Source organism: Puntigrus tetrazona, chromosome 7 (genome assembly GCF_018831695.1).
Source record: "Puntigrus tetrazona isolate hp1 chromosome 7, ASM1883169v1, whole genome shotgun sequence".
Lineage (NCBI taxonomy): Eukaryota > Metazoa > Chordata > Actinopteri > Cypriniformes > Cyprinidae > Puntigrus > Puntigrus tetrazona.
This window is the reverse complement of record NC_056705.1, coordinates 15,608,556-15,632,040: the sequence shown is the minus strand read 5'-3', so window position 1 is coordinate 15,632,040 and position 23,485 is coordinate 15,608,556. Positions and strand designations below refer to the sequence as shown.

The 23,485-nt window shown below is 38.1% G+C and overlaps 2 protein-coding genes and 1 non-coding gene across 16 annotated transcripts in view; all 3 read right to left on the bottom strand.

Annotated features, from left to right (window-relative positions):
* Positions 1-15,357, bottom strand: part of plekha7b (pleckstrin homology domain containing, family A member 7b) — a 79,846-nt gene extending 64,489 nt beyond the window's left edge. For 12 of the 14 annotated variants that reach the window (XM_043243816.1, XM_043243818.1, XM_043243812.1 and 9 more), the window contains exons 1-3: positions 15,198-15,354; positions 15,014-15,090; positions 14,782-14,839 (exon numbers count right to left, since the gene is read on the bottom strand). In XM_043243816.1, coding sequence (XP_043099751.1) covers positions 14,782-14,839; positions 15,014-15,090; positions 15,198-15,280 — 218 coding nt within the window. In that variant the 5' untranslated portion in view covers positions 15,281-15,354. Of the gene's footprint in view, positions 1-3,023; positions 3,293-14,781; positions 14,840-15,013; positions 15,091-15,197 lie in introns of those variants that run through there. The other 2 variants (XM_043243810.1, XM_043243811.1) reach the window with 2 other exon arrangements.
* Positions 15,358-20,523: 5,166 nt separating this feature from the next.
* On the bottom strand, positions 20,524-22,486 carry rps13 (ribosomal protein S13). The gene is made up of 6 exons (XM_043243250.1): positions 22,376-22,486; positions 21,745-21,793; positions 21,584-21,662; positions 21,077-21,246; positions 20,854-20,954; positions 20,524-20,599 (listed from the first exon to the last, which is right to left on the bottom strand). The coding sequence occupies exons 1-6, from the start codon at positions 22,396-22,398 to the stop codon at positions 20,566-20,568; spliced, it is 456 nt and encodes a 151-aa protein (XP_043099185.1). The 5' UTR covers positions 22,399-22,486; the 3' UTR covers positions 20,524-20,565.
* On the bottom strand, positions 20,670-20,798 carry LOC122349839. The gene has a single exon (XR_006251532.1). It is a non-coding gene; the product is annotated as a small nucleolar RNA SNORA19 (small nucleolar RNA).
* Positions 22,487-23,485: the final 999 nt, after the last annotated feature.

Genomic DNA, 23,485 nt, shown 5'->3' with positions numbered 1-23,485 from the left:
TTTGGTTTAAGCTTATGCTTATATCCATTGTGTCCTGTAAGCTCTTTCATTTGCTGCGGTCATCATATCAGTATTTTATTTTCCGAGTTGTGTATTCTGAATTGTCTAGCTCACCGAGTGCAACCATTTTATGTCACACTTCCCACAGTCCAAAATATGTATAAAATGATTTACGTTATTTTAAGTCATAATACCCAGGGTTCCCTTAGGTTCTCCAGTTCCATTAGAATTCTCTCCTCCTAATATAGGTAATATAGTTCACAATAACTGGCTATACATTTAATTCTTTTATACTGCCAGGCTATAAAGGTCACTATCTGGATTACAAACATAATGTTTAGGGATTGATTCATTACTTGAAGTGATTCATATGTTTCTGGCATGTTGTGTATTTGGCAACAATTATTTTTGTAGCCCTAACAATCATGTTCTTGTGTCAATTTAAGTGTTAAAAGTTTCAAATGTAGATGTAGAATTAGGGCTGGACGATATGGTCAAAACTTACAATCACAACAAAATTCGTAATTGCGGTCGATACGATATTATTCCAATATCGATATAAACAATATTTTAAAAAGCCTTATAATAAGAAAATTAAAGTGTTTTTGACCTTGCATGCATGTCTTAAATGCATCTGTTGTTTAGGACTCACAAAACCAAAATATGAACCTTTCATACCCCATGATAGGGGCACTTTAAGTGTCCTCGACAATAAGCACAAAAAAGTACATGAGAAAATAAGTTCCAATATAACTGAGCAACATTTCTACACTAATAACAACTTATAAAATGTACTGTTCACACTACAGTATGTCATTCTTCCCACACAATCTATGCTGCAGACATGAATGATAGTTTAAATACTGTGGCTTAATGAGGCGTGGTATTACTTTAAGCAATCAGACTTAACATTGTCACCTGGTGGACAATAAAGTAGACAAAAAAAGGAGATATGAGTTATGGACTAAAACTAACGCAAGTGTAAGCTGAGCAAATCATATTACAAAGGAGCATGGTGAGCTCACCAAAAATGATTAAAAATATATATATATATATTACTATTATTATTATTATTATTATTATTATTATTATTAAAGAGACTCCTATAGCTCCAAGAATAGCCTTGAAACCACACAGATGCATATTAAATGCAGTATTCACAGCACCCTACTCTTTTCGACATGCAATTACTACTCACATTTTATTTAAAAAAATGTACAAATCTAGTTCCGGTCATTATAATGTTATAAACAACATGACTGAATGAATAGCATAGCATGCAATTTAACAGCAGGCTGATCATTTCAACTCAAAGTGCAGTGTTAGTGCGGCTGTGTGTTTTTGAACGTCTGGGCAACTTCACCGTTCGCTGTGGAGCCTTGTGGTCATGGGCAGGAGCTCTGCCACACAAAACTACGCAAGCACGCTTTTACTCGCTGATTTGAGAAGACATGTATGCTTCCTCCGCCTTCTGAGATGCATTTTTTTGTTTAGAGAAATACTGTTGACTCAGCATATCTGTTCCGCTAATACTGATTGGTTCATGTTTCTCCTCTCAGCTTCCTAGAATCAATTATCAGATGCTTTGAGAAAAAAGGTTGGTGTTCCTACAACACACTGCCAGCAAGAACTCTGTAAATCATGTCTTTAAATCACTCTAACACAGGACACAGCACAACAAAACACTAAAGTCCTGCCCCAACAACAACTCACTTGCAGGAAGACTGCTCTCTCAAAAGTTACTTGGATAATTCCCAGTTAGTGCGACTTCCTGCAAAAGGAAATTAATGTTTTTCTGGATTGATGACCTTCCTAAGAAAGCAATACCGCATTCACCTGCCTCCTCTGACAATGCATCCTCCTGAGAGTGTCTATGATTTAGACTAATTACACATATGGTCCAGTGTAATGTTTTCTTTGAGGAGTCAAAGCAGCAGTCATCAATAGCTTTAAAAAAGACAAATGGTCCTCCGCACCATTTTAGAGAGCACATATTGATTTTTTTTTTATTCATCTGGGCTACTTCTACGTAAAATACAGCCCAGACTATTTATGGTATCAAAATGTTAAAAGCCTAATTTGGAAATGCTGTTCACACTTAAAGAGAAAAACATTCAATACAAAAACATAAACCGCACCTTTTGTATAAAAACACCACGTACGACCCAGTCATTCGGATTAAACTAAATATTTGAGGCTTTTCTTCAAACACGCACAGCATAAGACTGTGAAGATCATAGTTCGATAACAAAACCCTGAGTATTAGCCAGTGGAATTTCCTTTTCCTTTAAAAAAAAGGAGGCCAGCTTCATGGTCTGAAAAGCATAATTCCTCATTCTAAACCCCGCAGACTGAAATGGCTGGATCAGAGGGGAAAACACATTGTTTACAAGTTCAAGTCATCTCAGCAACTTCTTTTATGTCTGAAATTATAGCGAGAGAAAACTGCAGTTCTGCAGTCCATTTGCTGAATCTCTCCTGACAAAACGCTGCAGGAGGACTGACATCTGTGTTCAGTTAAACAAAAATATATCAAACTTTCCAGGACTAGGCTTTTTGAGTCAACTTCAGTGTTTTTTTTATTGTTAACTTTTACTAAATCTACTAAGTCAGATGCAGTTTGACTTGTCATATTTAACTCTCCAACCCATAAATGTGTCTAAGGTATAAGAAGTCATTTTACACAAGAAATAGTTAAATACTTTTCATTAATTAAAATATAGTTTTAATTGGCAACCAACTAAAGTAAAATAAGCTTAAGGAAAAAAAAACAAGCTTTAATAAGAAAAAAAAATTGTTACAAAAAAAGTTTAACTGAATTACAATTAAAATAAAGAAATAAAATACAAATTTAAATATTAAATTAAAATATTAAAGAAAAGTAACAGTACATAAACTAACATCAGGGAATCTGAGAAATAATCATTTATAGACAGAATTGATTCATTCTGATCTTACACAGCTGTTTACTTTGTCATTGAGTATCAAAACTATTAACCTACTGTGTATAATATAATCATTACCTTTCCTCCACTGATGTTGTTTCATCCTCTTCCTCTCTGATAGTCTCCAGTTCAAGCTCTGTCTCCTCACGAGCAACATCCTGCTTGTTTACACAGCCCAGCGGCAGGCAGCTGCACGAGGTACCCATGCTGGCACTGGCTCTAGCATCTCTACGGCCCCTGTGTCTGCTGTTTCTCCGGTCTACAAACTTTCTCATATAGTGTGACTTGCATAGTTAGATCTCAGACACATTTATGAATTCAGTGTGGGCTGGAGGGTTAAATACGACAAGTCAAACTGCATCTGACTGAATGGTCCTGGTGACATACTGCAAAACATAAGCAGCCACTGTCCCTTCTCTCAATCCCTTCATTGTCTTTCCTCTGTCCTTTCCCTCTCGTCAATGCTCTGTTATTACACTCAGTCCCATTTGTTTCAACTAACACAAACAATGTGTTTTTAAGCCTGTCGTGGCTTTCATTTGTCACGGAAGATGTGACGGTACCATAGCACTTTGTATCTGGTGCCTATTTCTTTCTCAAAGGAAGTGACATACGGTGTCTGGACAATATAGATTGCTTGAGGCTACAATACAACAGTTGTAAGCAGAAAATCAGCACGACTGGTCTCCTACGCTGCAGATTAGATCAGAATGTGGCTGAGAGCTGCCCTCTGGCAAGTCATTTAAACTGGACTGGGTACTCCAAGGTTGTGTGTGATTCATTTTGATTTCACAATATGAATTGAATTTGGGTTGCATAGGATGCTGAAAAAGTCAATGTCAAACAATGTCCCACAACACATCAATACATTGATACTGTATGTTGAATAAAATCAGGTTATAAAATACCTAACATTCATATCTGAGGTCAGTACGTTTAATTAATTAATTAGTTAGTTTCAATATTTTTTAAATAATGCATTTATTTCTTTATTGTTTATTTTTCTTAATTTGCAGTTATGACTTTGAAAAGACCCCAGCAACCCTAAAGCATATTCTGGTAGGTTGTAAAACCAGCCTCACCCAAGGCAGGTACACGTGGAGACACAACCAGGTTCTCAAGTGTTTAGCCAACAAGATTGAGAACAGGAGGGTATCCATTAATGCCCGACCCTTCAATAAGCAGTGCGCGCCAACACCTACTATCCTTTGTTCGAGATGGGGACAAATGGAGAATTTGCTCATCAATCCCTGATTTAAGCCCATTAAACATGTCCAGAGATTGGCAGATGAAAGTGGATATGGATCAAAAGCTCACCTTCCGACCACCCTGAGACCAGACTCCTGCCATCTTGCCTACATTATCAAACTTACAGTACCCCGGGAGGATGCTGAGGAAGTTTATGAGTGGAAGAAATTGCAATACTCCGACTTAGTATTGCTGAGGCAGAGAACAGGGGCTGGAAGATAAAGGTGCGCCCAGTGGAGCAGGGGTATAGGGGCTTTGTAGCCAAGTCAACATCAAAGACCCGAAGACACCGCAGAGAGGACTAGTCACTGGCTCTGGAAGAAAAGGAGTGACACCAGCTGGGCTGCTAAGGCAAATAGCTAACCATGTGACACACACCCAGGCCTGATCATCCGTATAGGGCATCTTGTGATGAATGGCCAAAACGCCCTGTGAGGCTGAGGTACACAACTGATGATGTGTCCTGATGGTAAAGCCGCAGCCATTTTTCTTCAAGAACTCCCTATTTTTGATCAGTATCGGTGCAACACCAGGGACTGTAACATCTAGTCCTTTGATATTGAATTTTAATACTTTCATAGATTAATTCATCAAAAGTGACAGTAAAAACATATATAATGTTACAGAAATGTCTAGATTAAATAAATGTTGTTCTTTTGAACTTTAATGAACTTTTTGTTCAAAGAATACAGAAAAATGTGTCACCGTTTGCACAACTGAACTGTTAAACCAGTACAGTAAATCAGCATAATGAAAATAGCTGTTTTAAACTGTACTAATATTTCACAGTATTAGTATTAGTATGTATTGTATTTTTGATCAAATAAATACTGAATGGAGTGAAGTTCTCTATAAAAAAATGTGTGTCTATATATATTCTTATGACGCTATCTGAAAATAATGAGAACATACTGTCATGCACATTGCGTGAAAATGTTTTAGACATATAATAGGCATAGTCTGAATAATGCCTATAATTAAATAAATAATAAAGAAATAAATATTTTATGTTGCACAACTCGAATCCTTCATTTGTGAAACTCCAATTCAACACATTTATCTTTCTGTCATTCTGATTCAAATTCCACTTCAACCTCCTGTGAAACATGGCCAATTCAATTGTAATTCCTGCTCATGAATGGAAAGGAAGCCAATTCTTGCATTTTTCCTAACCCTGTACCGCTGAAGGCAATCAGTCATGCCTGGATTCATAAGCAGACCCCCCACATTTGCTGGTGAGATACAAATAACGCGATTTCCACAAGATAAATGATTCATGCTGCAGGTAGTTCAAAAGGAGCACTTCTCTTTTTTTCTCATGTGCAGTTCAGTCCACTGCGGCTCCACTGCGCACAGCCCCCACCGCAACAGGAAAACATTAAGCAGTCCCATCACAGCGAAAGGCTCCTGCCTCACTGAAAAACGCAGCATAATCACTTTATCCCCTATTCTCTTCAGAGAAAGAGGGTAAGGGGGAAAGAGAGAGAGAGAGAGGTAATACTGGCACAAACATGCTGTCTCATAATGCCTCATGCGTATGCTGAGAAACATCTGAGGGATCAAACAGAGCTAGTGAACAAGTCAGAACTCCTCGGATTTCAAATCAATCTAACTGAAGTGAACATCTGCTACCGAGTAAGCATCCATCCTATGTAAACATTATAGTATGAAGCAGCTGAGCGAAATAAGCCAAAAAGAGCTACTGCACCTAAAATATTTGCAAAACCTTGCTTTCGCTGCAATATTTTGTCTGACGTACTGTGACGAAGCACAACCACTGCACTGAGGTTGACTACAAATGTGAGCCAATCACATGTAGGAATTTCACAAAGGAAACAAACACAGTTCAGTGGAGAGGATGTCAAGTAAAGGTCACACACATACACAGTATTCCTGACACGGCCAAAAAAAGTCTAATAATGCACAGCTATAACCAAAATCACACACCAGACAGAAAATACATCAAGTAACTGATGAATAAACTGATGAAGTGTTTATGTGACTGTATTTGCTTTATCTAAACACTCGGGAGGGCATTATTTGTTAAGTGGGCAACATCTTCCAGTTGAGTAAAAGAAGATAATGAAAGAGGTCAGAAATATTATTTTACAGACTAAAGGCTTGCACAAAGAGTTTGAAAAGCCTAAATAAATAAAGGGGATCAAATTTTCATTTTTTGAGATAAGAGTACTATTAAAACCCAAGAGAGCTCTTGGATTTCATCACAAATATCTGTAAGGGCGAGTTATTACAACAGAATTTTCATTTTTGGCTGAACAACCCCAAAGGCAGAATCGTAATAATACTTAAAAAAAAACAGTATTTGCACTGGAACCACTTAGTGAATTTGTTTGCTGGCTGCCACAGTAACGGTAATAAGCTAAGGAATTCCTTTAAAGTACTTGTTTTGCATACGAGAAAACGTGCTTTTATAATTTTGTGGACAAAATCCTCGGAATTTAATCTTTTTTCAATGCAGCTAACCTTGCGTTGCTTCACGCCATCTTCCCACTCATTAACTATGACAGGACCTTTACTGCAAAAAGACAAACGCTGCGACACTCTGAAGTAATAAAACCAACTTTTAAAACTATTTTCAGATTTTTCTAATTATATTGTTGGCTTTGAAAATATGTAAATACGCATATGGCCAGTAGACCGCTGTAACCCTTCTAGCCTTAACCACAAATCAGACCGAAGAGAAGATTAACTTCGGTCGACTTAAATTTAATGTGGTACGTTCCACGATTTAAATAAAATACTTTGATAATTCATTTTCATTTTGTGCTTTATGTAAATATAAAAAAGAAAATTGGTTCACAAGTTTGAATTGAGGCAATACAGTGAATTTAAAAAGCAATTTAAAAAGCAATTAGAAAAAAAATTCTTCCATTTCTTCTGTCAATAGTTTTTTGATGCCATGTTGCTGCTGCTGTTTTTTTTACTTCTGGTGGCCTCAACCCAAGCCGTGCTGCAGTTCAGATATTTAGCACGCTAGATATTTGTTTGTCATTGGCAAAGCGCCTGCGATGCGTCTCTGAATAGTTCACACATTAAGCGCCGATCACCTCGTGGTTTTCCCCCGATTACAGACGTTAACTTAAAACACTATAGTGTGAACTATCTTTTAATCCTGTCTTGCCACATATCTTCTCTAAAGGGAGGGATAAGCGGGGAACCAGCCGTTGGTTGCAATTCGAAATCTCGACCACTAGATGCCACTAAAATTTACAAGCTGCTCGTTTAACTCTGAAGAAAATCAGGACGTTCTGGTCCATCCTAATAGGTCTCCAGGTTAAATTATAATTACAATATCTAGAGTAAAGAATGTAATTAATATCCAAAACATGACAGTTTTATGCAAAAACAGCCTGGAGAATGAGTGTATTTTCACTACATTTCAAAGCGGTGTGACAGCAGCTAATGTAGCATGACTCTACACCATCAAAAAATAAAAAGTCAAAAGGTCTTTTTGCAGGATGAGGAAGTTTTGTCTCTGTAATAAAGGTAAGAGACATAAAAACATATCTTCACAGGAACAGTGATGTGTGGAGGGGGACCGCTGGTTTGGCACAAGTGCTGCTTCACTGACATTGCTGGGAGATGGTGCCTATAGGGAAATCCATCCTCTTTAATCAACATTTAAAGTGTTTTGCCTCCACTCTACCGAAACACATCATGGTTAATTAACTGATGGCGTCCCAAGAACTGCAGGAGGCTGAACCAATAGTGGGGGGTGGGCTCAACACACCGTGAGCGGATCTGGAGAGAAAGGGCAATAGAGGTAAAAATACCAAAAACTGAAATTCTACATTTTTTCCCAAGAGTTCCAACTGTGGGAGTGTAGGAGAGCTGGTGTTTGGGAATCTGATTCTCTGTAGGCGGTCAATTTAGGGCTACAGTCTCATGGAAATACAACACTTCCACTGCAGCTCCAGTGGGATGTAAACCCAAATGACAAAAAGGATATTGTCCCAATAGGACACCATTGTGTCTAAATGCCTTTGGGGAGATATAGAATTGCACAAATTCAGTACAGAATGACTTTTCTGAGTATCCGTTGGCTTTTTGGAGTGGAAAAACTGGGAAATCCACATTGCAAACTTTTCCAATCCACTGGTGCTTTTCACACATGCTAATGGCTGTTTACATGTTTCCAAAGTAAATCAGATATAATCTATAATCTATAATCTATCATTAGAAGTGAATACAAATATTAATTCCTTCCCGAAAAAAATACAGAGCACAAACTTTTGAATGGTAGTGTATGTTCTCAAGAGGAGGCTATATTCTTCCTGCAACAGTGCTCATGTAAATGAGTTCGATTTTACTACGGCCGCTCACACTCAACAGTCCCACCATTGTGTTGCCTCCTCTTATTTCCAAAAACCTGCTGCACAAGCAGCGGCTGTTGTCACGGCAGCGACATGCAGACTTGGCCTGAGCTCAGGCTGTTGGATGAGCAGTGAAGTGAAAGAAGGGGGTCTGGAGTGGGGGGTACATCTCAAACAGAGTCAACATAGATCTTATCATCACGATAGACAACATATTTCATTTCATGTGAATGAAACGGCAACAAAAATACACCTTTCCAAAGAAACATTGATGTGAGACTCAAACAACTTTACCTAGAACAATTTCTATTCCGAGTAACCTGAGAAACGTGCTCTGAGATAAAATATTAAAGTAACTGACACAGGAATTGTTAGTCACTTTAAGATCCTGTCACACTCAAGCAAGCAAACTCGATCTTAATATTCTATTTCGCTTCTGTTACAGTAAACACAGGTTCACATGGGTTTGCCAGAGATTCGCTAAAACACTGCCTACCCAGCTACCTCTAAATTTCAATCTGTGTAAGTAAACCAAAATATTTTGCAAGAGAGTCTCTGTTAAACGCTTGTTAAAAATATATTTTATACAACTGGACACACTTTAAATCTCTTCCTCCACAACAGTACTGCTAACTGCAGCAAGAGAGTGTTGCAGCAAGCAAAACACAGCTAAACATTTTAAAAATCGTGAAAAGAAAAGTGAAAATTATGAACTCCCCGTGGGACCCAACACAAAACTTGCAAGAGCCAGGTTGTTTTACCTTTACTGGGCAGTCAAAATAAATCAGCTCCCACCATCCCACAATTTGGGTCTCTGTCGTTTTGCTTTTTTATAGAAATAAAAATGAAACTCATAGCTTTACTATTTGCAGACACAATTCAAACATGTTACTTTCATACCTCTGTTTCTTTATAATTACTTCAAAATCAATGTTAAAATTCATGCATTTAAATACATGATCTTACCGGGCATGTTGAATGATGAATACTTAATGATGAATGCATTAAATAATTTAATGCACAGTTAGCTGTAGATGACATAAATGACATTTGTATTCTTAGATTTAACAGTTGGTTGGTTTGTTTGTTTATTTACTTATTTGTTTATAGTTTTTATGTAACATTACTAATACTAATAATAATAAAGTTATATAGAAATAATAAAATGCTCAGTTCAGTCTCAAGCATTACTGTTATGTTGGTCCATACAAAGCGTACAAGGACGTCAATGTTTTCATAAATCATGAGAAAATCAAACTAAAAACATACCCATAAACAAACCAAACTGAGTATGGTTTGCTTCTGTGTCCTTTTAGTGGGATGTGAGATAACATTTTTGTTCACATAAACAACCATAACCGCTCTAAGAGTATTTGTAGTGCTCAAACAAGGGTGTGAATACATCCTTAAAGTAGCCCAATTCCATGGAAAAACATGGACTTGACAACCCTGCATCGAACATGAGGAAATAAAGTCAGAACTTCAATTTATAGGTGATCTAAACTCACAACACAATTTCAGCAGTCATTCTTGTATCTTCTGAAGCTGCTGTAATTAATCCATCCCCACAATCAAGAGAATGCTGAAATACTGCCTATTGGTCAGTAATAAGCCAAGGGCAATGGTTTAACTATAGAATATCACAGCACGCACTAATTAAGACCTCTGTCCACTGACCTGTCAATATGAGTCCTTGGTAATATGAAGGACAGACAGTCACTCTGATAAACAACACTGACCCTCAAACCCTTCTGAAAAGCTGCTGAAGCGAGACAGATGTGGAGTGGAAAGGACAACTCCTGCACATCCACCATTCCTCACACGTCTGATCGTCCTGGCTGGAGCAGAGGCCTGCTGAGACCTCCTGCCATTCACTATCGGAGGCTTCAATGCAGGCTACAGAGATGAATCACCTTGACTCTTTATGACTCAGCCAAACCCTTCTGATGTACACTGCATTCAATAAAGCATCCCTCACGCTCAGCTGACCTTTGAGGACCTTTCAGAGATCGTTTGTCCTGAGTCACAACCTTCTACTAAAGTCACATAGGTCATGCTACAAAACAGCTGTATGTGTTCCTTATTTATTTACGTGTTAAAATTGTGATGAAAAATGTATGAAAATAATTGTCTCTAATGCTGATGCAAATTCAATAAAATACTGTAATGGTGTGAATATTATGACAATTTAATTTTTAAATAATTTAAATGTAATTTAATTTAATTTAATTTTCAATATCTATTACTCTTGTCCTTATAATCACATGATTCTTCATTGATTCAAAACAATCTATTATACAGTTATGCATCTTATAATCTATTCATATGAAACTGCATAATTATAACACTAACGGAAAAAATATGCTTTAATTTAAGACTGGAAAAGACACCTGTTTCAAAAAATGATCACTTTTAAAGTCAACCCAAAATCCACCTTCAGTCTTCTCTCCAGCATACAGTGATGGAGAACATGTGCCTCTGTTATTGGCAGCAATGTCTCAAAATGAGTGGGAACATCTAAGATGCTTTCCCCCCATTCATATCGCTTAATTAGATGAAGGCTGGATGGGTACAGACACAAAGTAAATCCATTAGCTATACATTTTATGGGGCTTATTAAATGTTTGGCATAATTCAAGCCTGCAGTATATCAAATATAATTTGGATAATAATCCAGTATGCCGGATACAGAGCAGTCCCTTATGAACCACAAAAATAATAATCACATCAGCAGAAATGATGGTCTCTGAGAGTGCCTAATGTAACCCAAGCATGCTTTGTCTCAAGGACAGTCTGAGCATCACTCTCACCCTATTCCCTTGTGCTCCACATTTAATAACATTCAGTACTCTACACTATGCAGTCTATAGCCATTAATGTTGATTTATAAAATTACAAGGGAAGAAATGAAAAAAATATTTTTTCTGAAGTTTGAAGTGAGGGAATACACACACCATTTTCCTGACACAAATGGTGCACGCTAAATTCTTTGGCATAAGTAAGTCAAATAACCAGTATGCAATGCAATTTAAACCACGAAATAGACACATTAAAGGGCTGGTAGGCACAAGCCATGCCTAAAAAGGTATAAATAGGCAACAAGCGGCCTTTCCTATTTTAGCATTTTTCAACTAAAATAACAATCGGCTGCCTTTTCTAGCCCGTTAACACAAAATGACACAAAGACAATGTCCAGCAGGATCAAAACAGGAACCGTAATGTCATTTAGCCCACAAATAAGTGCATTACTTTACAGTCTTGACATTTCAGCTCTCTAAGGCCTCTGAGCTGCACTGTTCAGTATTTGACTGTGCCCAGACGTAGCACAATGAGTCCCTTCACATGGCCCACAATAAAACTGTCAGCAATAACACATTTCTAAAATCATTTTCTTTGACCTTTAAAACACCCCCTCTCACTATAGCAGCTTTGACGAGATGCAGTTTTCTGGACAGACACCAGTAGAGCATTAAACTAACAAATAAACAGCTTTATGGGAAAGTGGCGTTATTTAGATGCAAAGCAGAGAGCAAGACACACATGGGCTACGTTGGTGGCGTTTTGAGATAACTGGGTGATTACTGTGATATTCTCAAAGGTAGATCTGTCAGATCTAGCGGCTGCCTGATATTTTGGCATCTGTGCGCAATGAGACTCATGTTGAATAAAACAACTTATGCGCAAAACAAAGAAACAATACATCATGAAAAATTTTAATAATAAAACTGGGTTACCAAAAGCTCCATCCAATACGACCAAATTTTTAACAGCCCTGTTCCGTCACTGTAGGATTATGCACTTTATATTTACTCTGGTGAATGAATTCAAGGGCTCTCCAAAGCGAATACTGAAAATAAGCCACAAGTAAACATTTGTTTCACTGCAATCCTGCAGCAAGTCATTGCATGGTAATTGTGCAGAAGACGGGCTCTTTACCATTCAGACAGAAATCCGCAAGGAAAAAATCTTATCTAGCAGCTTCACATTGTCTCTCATTCACTCCTGCTGCCTCAATTAGTTTGTTAATATTGCACTGTGCAGCATAAAGTGCAATCACATCGGTTGTTTACTGGCAGCTGTCTTGTTGATTTCTCAATTTAATTAAACAAGCCAGTGCGTGCTTATGATTTACTGAAGTACTGCAAACAAACTCTTACTGTATATTTCAGATGGAACAGGTCATACAATGAAGGACAGTGAATGAGATACGTTGACTGTGATGGTGGTAGTCTGGTTGTGGTTTCCACATTAGCAGAGCCGAATGGGTAAAGTGACTTTGGAGAGCAGAGCCACCACGAATTGGATGTGTGATCGCACCATACATCTCTGTCATTCCACGGGCATATGGGCACACGCACGTACACACGTACAGACAGGGTACAACATCCGCTAAACGGGGAAGGTTAAGGTCCATTGCCATACATGAGAAGAATTTTAATGGGAAAATCCATCCTTTCTTGCTGGGCAATGCCCTTCGTTTCCTCCATTAAGTGGGCACAGAGAGGGATAATGGGCTGCATGGGTGACTGTAAACAGTAGCGAGGGCTCTATAATTAACTAGTATTGCTGCAAAGACAATGGCGAACGGTTCTGCTGTCACAGTTAAGAACTCTTTGTCATCATGTAGCTTAGGACAAAGCCATTATCAACTGTCTAATCTAAAGCCAACTAGACAGGTAAAGCTGCAAGACAAAAATGCAGTGCTGATACAAGCAATAAGCAATTGTAAGTATGGCAATGATCTGACATTCTACCAAACTATAGCAAGGTTAAAAATCGCGTTAAAGTAATGAAATGTTTAAATAATGCAATGCCGAAATATTTCTCATATTCTAACTTGAATAAAATCCATTTCAGAGGAAAGACTGAAAATAGAATCTACTGGTTCCAAGGGAAATCATCTTTCAGAGCATGAGCTGGTTCGTTAATACGAAAGTATTTATTACAATTACACTGAATTATCTTGGGAAACCTTACATAGGGAACAGCTGCAATGTTCACGACATCTAATTGCAGGGAGGATATTAGATATTTTGCTTTAATTTCTGTAATATTCATACTACCGAAGCATCTTTAGAGAGGCTTTGTTTAAAAACTGATCACACCACAAAAGGAAGAGCACGGTGTCAAGATCTATGTAAGAAATTACTGACTGTGCCAAGCCACACATTCTGTCAAATTCGGGACAAATAGGCAACGTGCTATACAGCAGCACTAACCACAGCCCCAGAGGCACTCCAATACTCTCACGCTTATTCGCACCAATTTTATGGGATTGCATCCTCTCTAAGTTCTGCCTGCCACTGTCATTGAAAATGATTAGTGTCCTAGCAGCAATTTTTTTTTTTTTCAGGCAGCTCCCTAAGCAGTGCTCCTCTCCCTGCCACAGTCCACTTCATCTCACTTTTGCCACTCACTATCTATATGTGAGTCTCCTCACCTGCTGGACATGGTGGAGAAGGATGTTGACGAACAGACTGGATGTGCAAATAGAGAGATAAGATGGGTAGATAGAAACAGACAAACTAGAATAAGAATAATGAACATTTCTAAATATGCTTTTTATTTTACCTTGCCATTAAATTGCAAAAAAAAAAACAGTTGCTGGGAAAATGCTAACGTTTAAGAGAGAGATATTATTTCAAGTTGTGGAAATGCTACTGTGTGTGTGTGTGTGTGTGTGTGTGTGTGTGTGTGTGTGTGTGTGTGTGTGTGTGTGTGTGTGTGTGTGTGTGTGTGTGTGTGTGGAGCAAATCAGAATGCAAATATTAAATTTGTTACAGAAATGTAACAATCGTTTACAGTTAGAGAAGGATGGATGAATAGAGATAGACATATATATAGAGATGGATGTGAAATATATATATATATATATATATATATATATATATATATATATATATATATATATATATATATATATATATATATATATATAGTGACACTGATGAATAAATAAAATAAATAAATGACAATTAGATGGATCGCAGACAGTTAACTGTTAACTGGACAACCCAACAGGCAAACAAACTAATAGCTGGCAACCATTCGCCCCATAATTTAGGTCGAAGAGTAAATCAACAGTAATCATTGAGTCAAACCTCTGCCTGGATTCAGTTATCAGGTAGCAGACAGCGGACACTGATCAGCGCGAGAGGCGAGAGAGAGTGATCGCTCGTTGGGGAGGGCTTTGCGGTTGCACTCGCATCCCCGCGGTCTCACAAGGACACAATCAGAAATGTACTATCGCTTACTTTATAAAGTAGCTGGCGCCTTCCTCGGTGAAGCCCTCTTCCCATCCCCGCGGTAAATCTACGAGGAGAGAAATATTTGTACAAAACTCCATTAAGTTCTTAATGAAACAGAAAGTAGCCAGCCATCAGTTATGCAGAGGACGTGTTTCCACAGTTCACTTTAAACACATGTCCCGCAGTATCCGACTAAGGGTGCAAAGTTTAGACTAGAAAGCATAGTTTGTTACCGTACCTGATCGTATCATGTGTCCTGAGTTGACAGGTTCACCAGTGCGGGGATGGAGCCAAGTAGTGCTGCGAGTTTTGTCGCTGGAAAACAGAAACACCTGTTACGAGACCCATCGGGAAAGGTGCGGATTCACCAGAACCACGATCAAATGCAACGACTGCGATTAAACCCTTCGTAGGCTGCTTACTTGATGAAAAATACCCTGCCATCCCTGCACACTCCGTAGGACCAGTGCTCAGGTAGTGTGTCCCGCCCGAGCGGAGCCGCCATGATCCCGGTTTAAAGTGAGAGCTGCGCCGCAGAGTTTCCAGGGAATCGGACAGTCCGATAATCACCACTAGGGCTGCACTGCTGTTAAAGGGGCAGGCCAAACTTGGAGAAAGTCTTTGTCCCAGTTATAAGCCGACAAAAAAAGAAACAGGGCATCATTAATCAGGCGGGATGTTGATGCTGGGAGTGCACAGATGTCGCCGACGAAATTCTAGCTTTTATTAAACCAAAGCCAATTCTGTAAGAGTGTGACTTCACGCAGATCGAGTTACACTTAGAAACCAAAGACAGATTAACATTCCCGCAAGTCACACGCGCATTCTGAAACAGTCGGATACTTGTTTTTACCTTGCAAGATTTGTAATAAAGCCAGACTCCATTTGGACATGTGTTGTTGTGTTGCGGTCATGACAACAGCCTTCACTGATTTGAGCTTTTTGGCAAGTCACAGTGGCTAATGATTTAAATGACAATAGTACGAAGTGAGTGATTATTTTAGTCAGGTTAGGCCTGTCTGTAAGGCAAACGTTTCTCCTGCGTGTTTCCCAGCCAAAAATATCCGACTGAGAAAACATATCTTGCGGAATAAACATTTTTTTCTTGAGTCCTAGACATGCTGAGGAAGTCTTGTTGGCTCCCTGCTGACAAAGACAGCATAAAGTTGCTTTGTTTACATTTTCGCGCCACTTTTCGAGATCCGCGCGTGCAGCTCGAAAATATTGAGTCGTTTGATTACCTTTAAATATAGGTATCTAGACAAGACTATTATTATTATTTAGCTATCCAGGTATGTTATTGATATTTAATTAATGCTCAGTGGTAGTCGATCATATGCAAGAGAAACTTTAAAAAGTGTGTAAACTAACGTTAATTGCGTCTCATTTTATATTTCAGAGCACTCCTATACTTAAATATACCTAATAAATAAATGTAATGAATAATTGGTTATCTGATTTAATATTAACTAACCGGGCTATCCAAAGCATTTGCTGGTAAATGGACACATGAGCTTGAGCTAATATTTGGACAAGAATACGCTTCCTCACAGAAAGCAAACGTGCCAATACGTCAGGACTTAAAGAGAAATCTCTGACACGAAACTCATACCTAAAGACTCTCCCATACATTCTTGATCATAACCGCAGAAACACACCCGGTCAAACTTCTCACTAAGGCAGGGCAGAGTCACTACAAAAGAAACAATCCAACTGCAACAACAGCTGATTATCCTTCCACTAGGCCATGCTATTTATAGCCATCTACAGTCTGTAGTCTGGCTGACAGTTGACTGTTGACCTTATACTGTAAAATATCTCCTTTTTCTTTATGAGTGTTTAAAAAAATGTGCATAAACAGGGTGAGTTAATTCTTTTTGCAAATGAAATGTCTTCAAATATTCAGTAATTCTATCTTTTGTGTGTGTGTGTGTGTGTGTGTGTGTGTGTGTGTGTGTGTGTGTGTGTGTGTGTCAGTGTGTGTGTGTGTGTGTGTCTGTCTGTTATGGTGTTATGGTGGAGACCTAAAACTGAGGACTCACAGATTCTAGGGGACTTTTGAGCAAAAAGTTTGAGCAAAATTGAGCAAAGAAGCTAATAAAAACCATTACGCCTATAGACAGTCCCCACAAGGATAGCTCAACAGACATGTGTGTGAAAAGTTTCTATATATACTCTTATGTTTCAAAAAAGAGAACATTTACCTGTACTTTTTAGGGAGTGAATGAAATGGGAAATAAACTAAAGTGATTAATAGTGAGATTATATATGAGTCCAGTTCAAACAGCAGGTGGGGATATTTCACAAATGCTATTAGTGGTTATTGTTCTATGGGAACAGCGAGCTTAAATTCATAACTGTGCTCTGGAAATAAACCCCAAAAAGCCATGCTAAAGTAAATGTGTTTTATTACTAATGTCATTGTACGATTCTCAGTAAGCCATTATCAAATTCTAGACAATTCCCCCTGTGATCGTGAAAATAGAGATTTACACTCAAAAACTGTTCAAGTGTTCAGCTGGTCATGCAAGTTAATTAATTATGTTAATAGGAAATCGGTTCGGTGTAAAACAAAGGCACTTTTGTATGGTAAAGGAGAGAGTCTTGCTCTTGCTCAGAGCGCACCTCTAAAGGTCATTCTGTGCAGGCAGCAGTTAATATGGAAGGTCATGGTGTTTGTTCTTGTTTGTGTGTGTACCAGGGTGAATAAAAATGACACAGCTGAGGATTTCAATCTATCAGCTCTATCACTTATGACCGCCTTTGGTCGCACTGAGGATGAGCCATCTCAACCATGACATTACAATAATGCTTACGCTGCGCCAAACTGGACTGGTCTTCTCAAGCCAACCATAAATTTCATCCTAGTATAAGAGGCACTGCTCAGTGTCACGCTACATGTGTCAGTGTACCACAAGACAATGACTGTATTACAGTGAAATAAATTATATTTAGTGTAATTATTATTAATAAATTGTCATCATAAGATTAGTGTGTGTGTGTGTGTGTGTCATGCACTAATTGCTGTGCATTTTAAAAAGCTTACAATAAACATTACTTCATGTTCAGTGTGTGCATTTAGTGTTTTCATAGAAATATCAACATGATTTTGTCATGAAATGACATTTACCTGTTCCTAAAGCAGTTGCATAAAAATGCATTTTTACCAAATATACAAAGTAACACAAATTTTCAATATTGATATTCATATTAGAATGCTTTATGAAAGATCATGGGACACTGCAGTATGTCATCACTTATTATCCCTGGAATATATATTAACTATTAAAATACACGTTCAAATAAAAAACAATTATTTTAAATTATATTTCACAGTATTACAGTTTTTACTGTACAAAAAAAAATCCTACTAAAGTTTTCAAAAGAATGTTGTTGCAGGACGAGGAAAATATGTTGATCCAGGAACATATCAGACTTGGTAAAAACATATGAACTGGCTGGGATAAAGGCCTGGAGTAATGGGATTTTTGTGAACCATTTCCCTTGAACAAACAGGAATCGTTCCCTTGTATCGCTGATTTACACTCTGTTTTTACACTCCGTTCTCGCCAATTGGCTCCAGTTGTGTATCTACATCAAACACTTGAGAGCTGTATAAATATTTTAGCACAGAATCCCTTTGGAGTTGGGGGAACTTTTGGCGGCAAGTCTTTTGTTGGTTTGATGCAACATAACCCCCCAAGGATGACTTAAGCTCCAACAGAAGAGACCTCGACGAAACAAAGGAAAAATATGACTGTGGCTGCAGTAATATTTGCTACAAAGGCAACAGCTGTGGGTTTATTTCTCTTTATTTTCTGACAAATCATTTACACTCTTTTACTGATCTTAATAATAAAGCATTCGGCTGCAAGCATTTCTCCCACTGTTGTAATGCATATATAATAGGCTGAATTATTTCGAAAGAAGACACCGGCATTCGTATTCTGGACCCCTAAAATTCTTGTTCATGTAAAAATGAAACAAAAATGACATCTGCAGAGGGCACTTTGATATTGTGTCAGCGGTTTCGCACAGCCGAGTCCCTTGGCTTTGACTGACACTTTTTTAGAGGCGGTCGAGTTGATTTGGGAGTAGCAGTCTGTGACTGACAGGACCCTAACCCTGGGCACGCGCACACCGGCACCGTGGGACCTGACCGCGTTCCGTGTTGTGACCCAAGTCCGCCTGAATAAAACGCCATATGCCTCCAACTGAGGCACAGCACACGTCCGGCTAATAAGCTTGTTTGAATTAGGGGCTTTCTGTAATACCGGTTAAAAGGTCTTCCGTCTATTCTTCTTGTCCCTCGCCTTCGGTAACGGGGTGCAGTCCTCCGCAGCTCTGCAGTATTGTACTGCTGATGGTTTCCTCGCCGCTGCCAGCAGCTCACGGTGCTGCAAGGTGACTCAGTGTATACTTTTCTCTCTTAGGAGAGGTTCACACAGAGGCGTCTGCAGTTGCAGAATAAAGCGGTCCGCAATAGGCGATTTCAGTCGCAAATACAAGCGCGCGCTAAACGGCGTCAGTGAGTCATATGATATTATGTAGCCCGCACATCTACAGGGAAATCACTGCAGGAGCCTACGGTTTCTGGAAAGTGTACGTTATTTAATGTCACACTTTACAATACCTCATCTCAGTGACGTGACCTCTATTAGCACTAAATGATTTCTAATCAAACTGAAAACGTTGTTCATAACGGACCGCCAGAGCTTTTCAGAAGCTGCTTAAAGCGATGATGTAAAGGCTCTTTGAATAAAAGCCAGACTCCATTATTGAACAAATGTACAAAGTTTTTAAAGCATACAAAATGTGCCGGTTATGAAAGGCTGACTAAAAGCGTCCGTAACCAAGAATTTAATTTCACGTTTGTCTAATGTCCATTAGCTTTGGGTTTTTTTCTTTCGTCTTTTTAATACCCTGTACACCAGATGATTATTTTTAATAGATTCTTTTCTACGGCACTGATTCATGAAGTGGATTTTTTATCATCTATATCACGTTTTAAATGGTGAGTGAATGCTGACCTCTAGCGGACAAGTCACTTACTTCAGTGTATCCTTTACAATGAACCGCTTTCTCCAAGGCTTCTCTGTATTGAGTCGTCACTAATCTTAATCTAATTTAATAACTTCCTTACAATAATTGGCATTTTCTTACACTAATAACACTCAGCTAGCAAACATTATAGAGCCTTATAGAGCCAAGCATATATTCATTTTCATGAACCAGTACAGGGCTGTTTATTAAATAAGCCAGGCTTATTTCAATCAGTACTTTTCTGAACCAAAACAGTAAATCACACTAACTGGAAAAAAAAAAAACGGGGCAATTTGGCAAACCTGTTTTATGAAAGAGGTTCAAGATGCACAAATGTGATTTTTTCTGATTAAAAAAAACAAAACAAAAAAAAACAAAATATTAGAAAACTTTAATCTGGGTGTTAGCTAGACATACAGTTAGATCTTTGTCCATTCAAACGTAACACCCATTAGACAATAGCTAATATATAAACACCTTTTTTGAACAATTTAATTTATTATTCTTAGTGTACACTGTCAATAAATTCAATGCACAAAATGCTAGCCATAATTTTAATGTCTGAAATTATGTAAGAGAAAAGAGCAATGTGAATATTCGGTTATGATGGATTCTCAAAAAGACGTTTACATGACAGAATTCAGACACGCGTCCCAATGTATTCCACACAATGCAACTTAAGAAAACCAGTCTCACAGAAACAACTGAATTGATCCAAATATTTTTATTTGTCCAAAAACTGCAAATTTATGCCACCAGTGCAGAAGCTGTGGAGGATTCACTGTGGATGAAAACACACAAAATCAGATAAATTTAGGAAAAACACATTTTGAAAGAAAGGCAAAGCAGTTTTTTGTGTGAAGGGGACTGGCAGTGCTGGCACAAAAAAGCCAAACTGCTAATTTACCTCCAACCTTTATCTAGCACATAAGAAATATCTCAGTTCTTACAAGCAAAGAAAGGGACAATGAAATGTGCATTAATTCCTGATGGAATTATTTGTAATGTCATAAAACAAGTAAAACAAACACTCACTACTTCCAGTTGGGGGCAAGTACTCTCTTGGTCTTGTAGTAGCGGGCAAGCCTGTGGATTCTGCTCTCAACCAGAATCAGGCGGAACTTAGCATCCTTGTCCTGCAAGAAGACACGTGACAATGAGGAGCCATTGGACTGATTTTTCCATAAATCTTCAAAAATCACCATGTGCACTTCAAAGCAGCAAGTACATGATCAAATGTGAACAACTGCTTTATTACCTTTCTGTTCCTTTCCAAGTGCTTCCTCACAGCGACAGCCTTCTTGATGAGGTGGTAGAGATCCTCAGGCAGGTCAGGGGCCAGACCTTTGGACTTCAGGATCCTAAGGATCTTGTTGCCAGTGACAAAACGCACCTGAGCAACACCATGGGAATCCCTCAGGATCACACCTAATGAGAAAATGGCAGGAGATGTTAGGTCCATAATTAAATTGTGCAGACAAACAATACAGATATGCGTCAATACACATCTAATCCACAAATATCAAAATTCATGATAGAAAAAAAAGCATCTATAAAAATTTAGCAAAGATATTCTCATCAGTATTCACTTTAACTGGAATGCAGCTAGCAAATGGGCCTCCGCTGAAACCATTTTACTCATTAACTGATTTCAAACATGTCTTTTCATGATCCCTGGGAAAAAAATAAGGCTATAAATATCTGAAATTGTTATACAATGGGCCTGGCTGCACTTAAAATTCATTTGACGTCCATAAAAACTTACCAATCTGTGAGGGAGTCAGACCCTTTTTGGCCAATTTGAAGATTTGCTCTTTAACATCATCGGATGTCAGCTTGAGCCACTAAAATACAAAACAATTGACAATCAGTCTTGTAGATTTAGAACGCCATTATTGTAACAAAACTCTGAATCAATGGACTTACTGTTGGGACACTTCGTCTATACGGCAGCGCAGACTGGGACAAGCCCTTGCTTAAAAAAAAAAAGAACATTTAACAGTTAAATACATTTTTCACAATGAAACAGTAAACTACAATCTCCCTTGTCCATTAATAAGCCACACTGTAAACAATAACTGTAAACATTAACAGGCAATAAATAAAGCCTAAGTCCGTGAACAGAAGGGTAAGTTATCCTAAAACTAAACTGACTTTGAAATAAGGGTTTGACTATTAAATGTTCTGATAAATGCATAAAACGTTTAGGACGTGGTCTGATCAGCCCTAACGAACCGTCGAACGCATCCGGTACACAAACGTAGGTTATGTTAAACTAAACGATGTGACACGACAACAATCGGAGCGTACAGATCAACCGTGTGTGAAATGAATCGGCGTGTAAAGCTCGTTCATGAGCCCATCCTGCAGCGCCTCACTCTACATGTGCTGCCGAACGAGGAGGGAACGTGGGACTCGATGTACTTCTTAAAATCTCCTTTCTAACTCCAAAGGAAACCGTATTTGAGACTCAGCCTATGCTATGAATAATTAACAGTACATTAGGGACGGTAGTGTGACCTATAGAACGCGTTTTTAGCGTAAAATAAACATTTACCCAGGAGCGTGCATACGACCCATGATGGCGGGTTTGAGAGCGAGGAAGAGAAAGACAGAGCCGAGGCCGAGCGGAAGTGAAGTACGGAGGCGGAAGTGATGTCAAATATACCTTCCTGTCTGTCCGTTGATTTCATGATCTTTAACTTGAGTATTTTCCTTTTCCCATTTTCTTTGAGACTTTTGTTTAATACGTTAAATATGGTAGTTTTACATTATTGTTGTTTTTGTTGTTCTTTTTTTCAATAATTTAATTTTGTTTTCTGCCATCCATTTCTGTCATCAATAGTTCAGATATTTGCTCATTACATTTTACACAAAATAAATGTAAATTACATATTTTTAAAATTCAGAAATTATATTTATATTAAGTCTCTTCTTTCTCGAATTTCGAATAAACATTCTGCGTTTTCATCTAAAACGGTTATTTGCGTACTGTAATATTGTAATCCTATTGTAATATTTCCAGTTGACCAATGTGATGTAATTTTTGTGATGTGTTTTTTTTTTTTTTTTTTTTTTTTGTTTGTTTTGTCTGTTTTCAGTTTTTCAACATTTGGTTTATTACCGTCCTATTATACGTGTTGTCGTTTGATAAAAAAAAAAAAAAAAAAAAAAAACAATTCTTTTCTTATCCACCGGCTGGTGGCGCTATAAGAAAAGCCCTACTACTGTAATCATGCTATAGAAATAGAATAAACGCGTAGAACAGTAGCATCCAACGGCGTTACATAATGGGCGGAGCTTAGCGGCTCGATAAATAATAATTCTGCTATTTAAAACTTTTCAGCGTGTACATATCTATTTAAGCTTATTGTTGTCATTAAATGGAATTTAATCAATATCCAAACTTTATTATTCAAACATACGCACATAGTTCTCATCTGTCACCCATTACATTTTTCAGCGATGGTCAGGATGGACCAATCGCATGCGTTGGGGATGAATAAACAATGGTTTTAAAATATTTTGTATAGATGTTCCTCGGAAACTATCCTGTTCGTATGAAACGTACTAACCGTTCTAAGCAAAATTTTGAAACTTAAAGTGTACAAATGGTTTAAAAGAAAAGATCACGAGATCTTAATGCGACTCAACGGAGGATTCGCTA

Excerpts from the sequence above, each read along its gene's own strand:
- rps13 (XM_043243250.1), bottom strand. The coding sequence starts at position 22,398 with ATGGGTCGTATGCACGCTCCTGG. Across the intron at positions 21,794-22,375 it reads GGTCGTATGCACGCTCCTGG|CAAGGGCTTGTCCCAGTCTG; the intron begins GTAAATGTTTAT and ends TTTTTTTTTAAG. Across the intron at positions 21,247-21,583 it reads TCTGACTCCCTCACAGATTG|GTGTGATCCTGAGGGATTCC; the intron begins GTAAGTTTTTAT and ends TTTTCTCATTAG.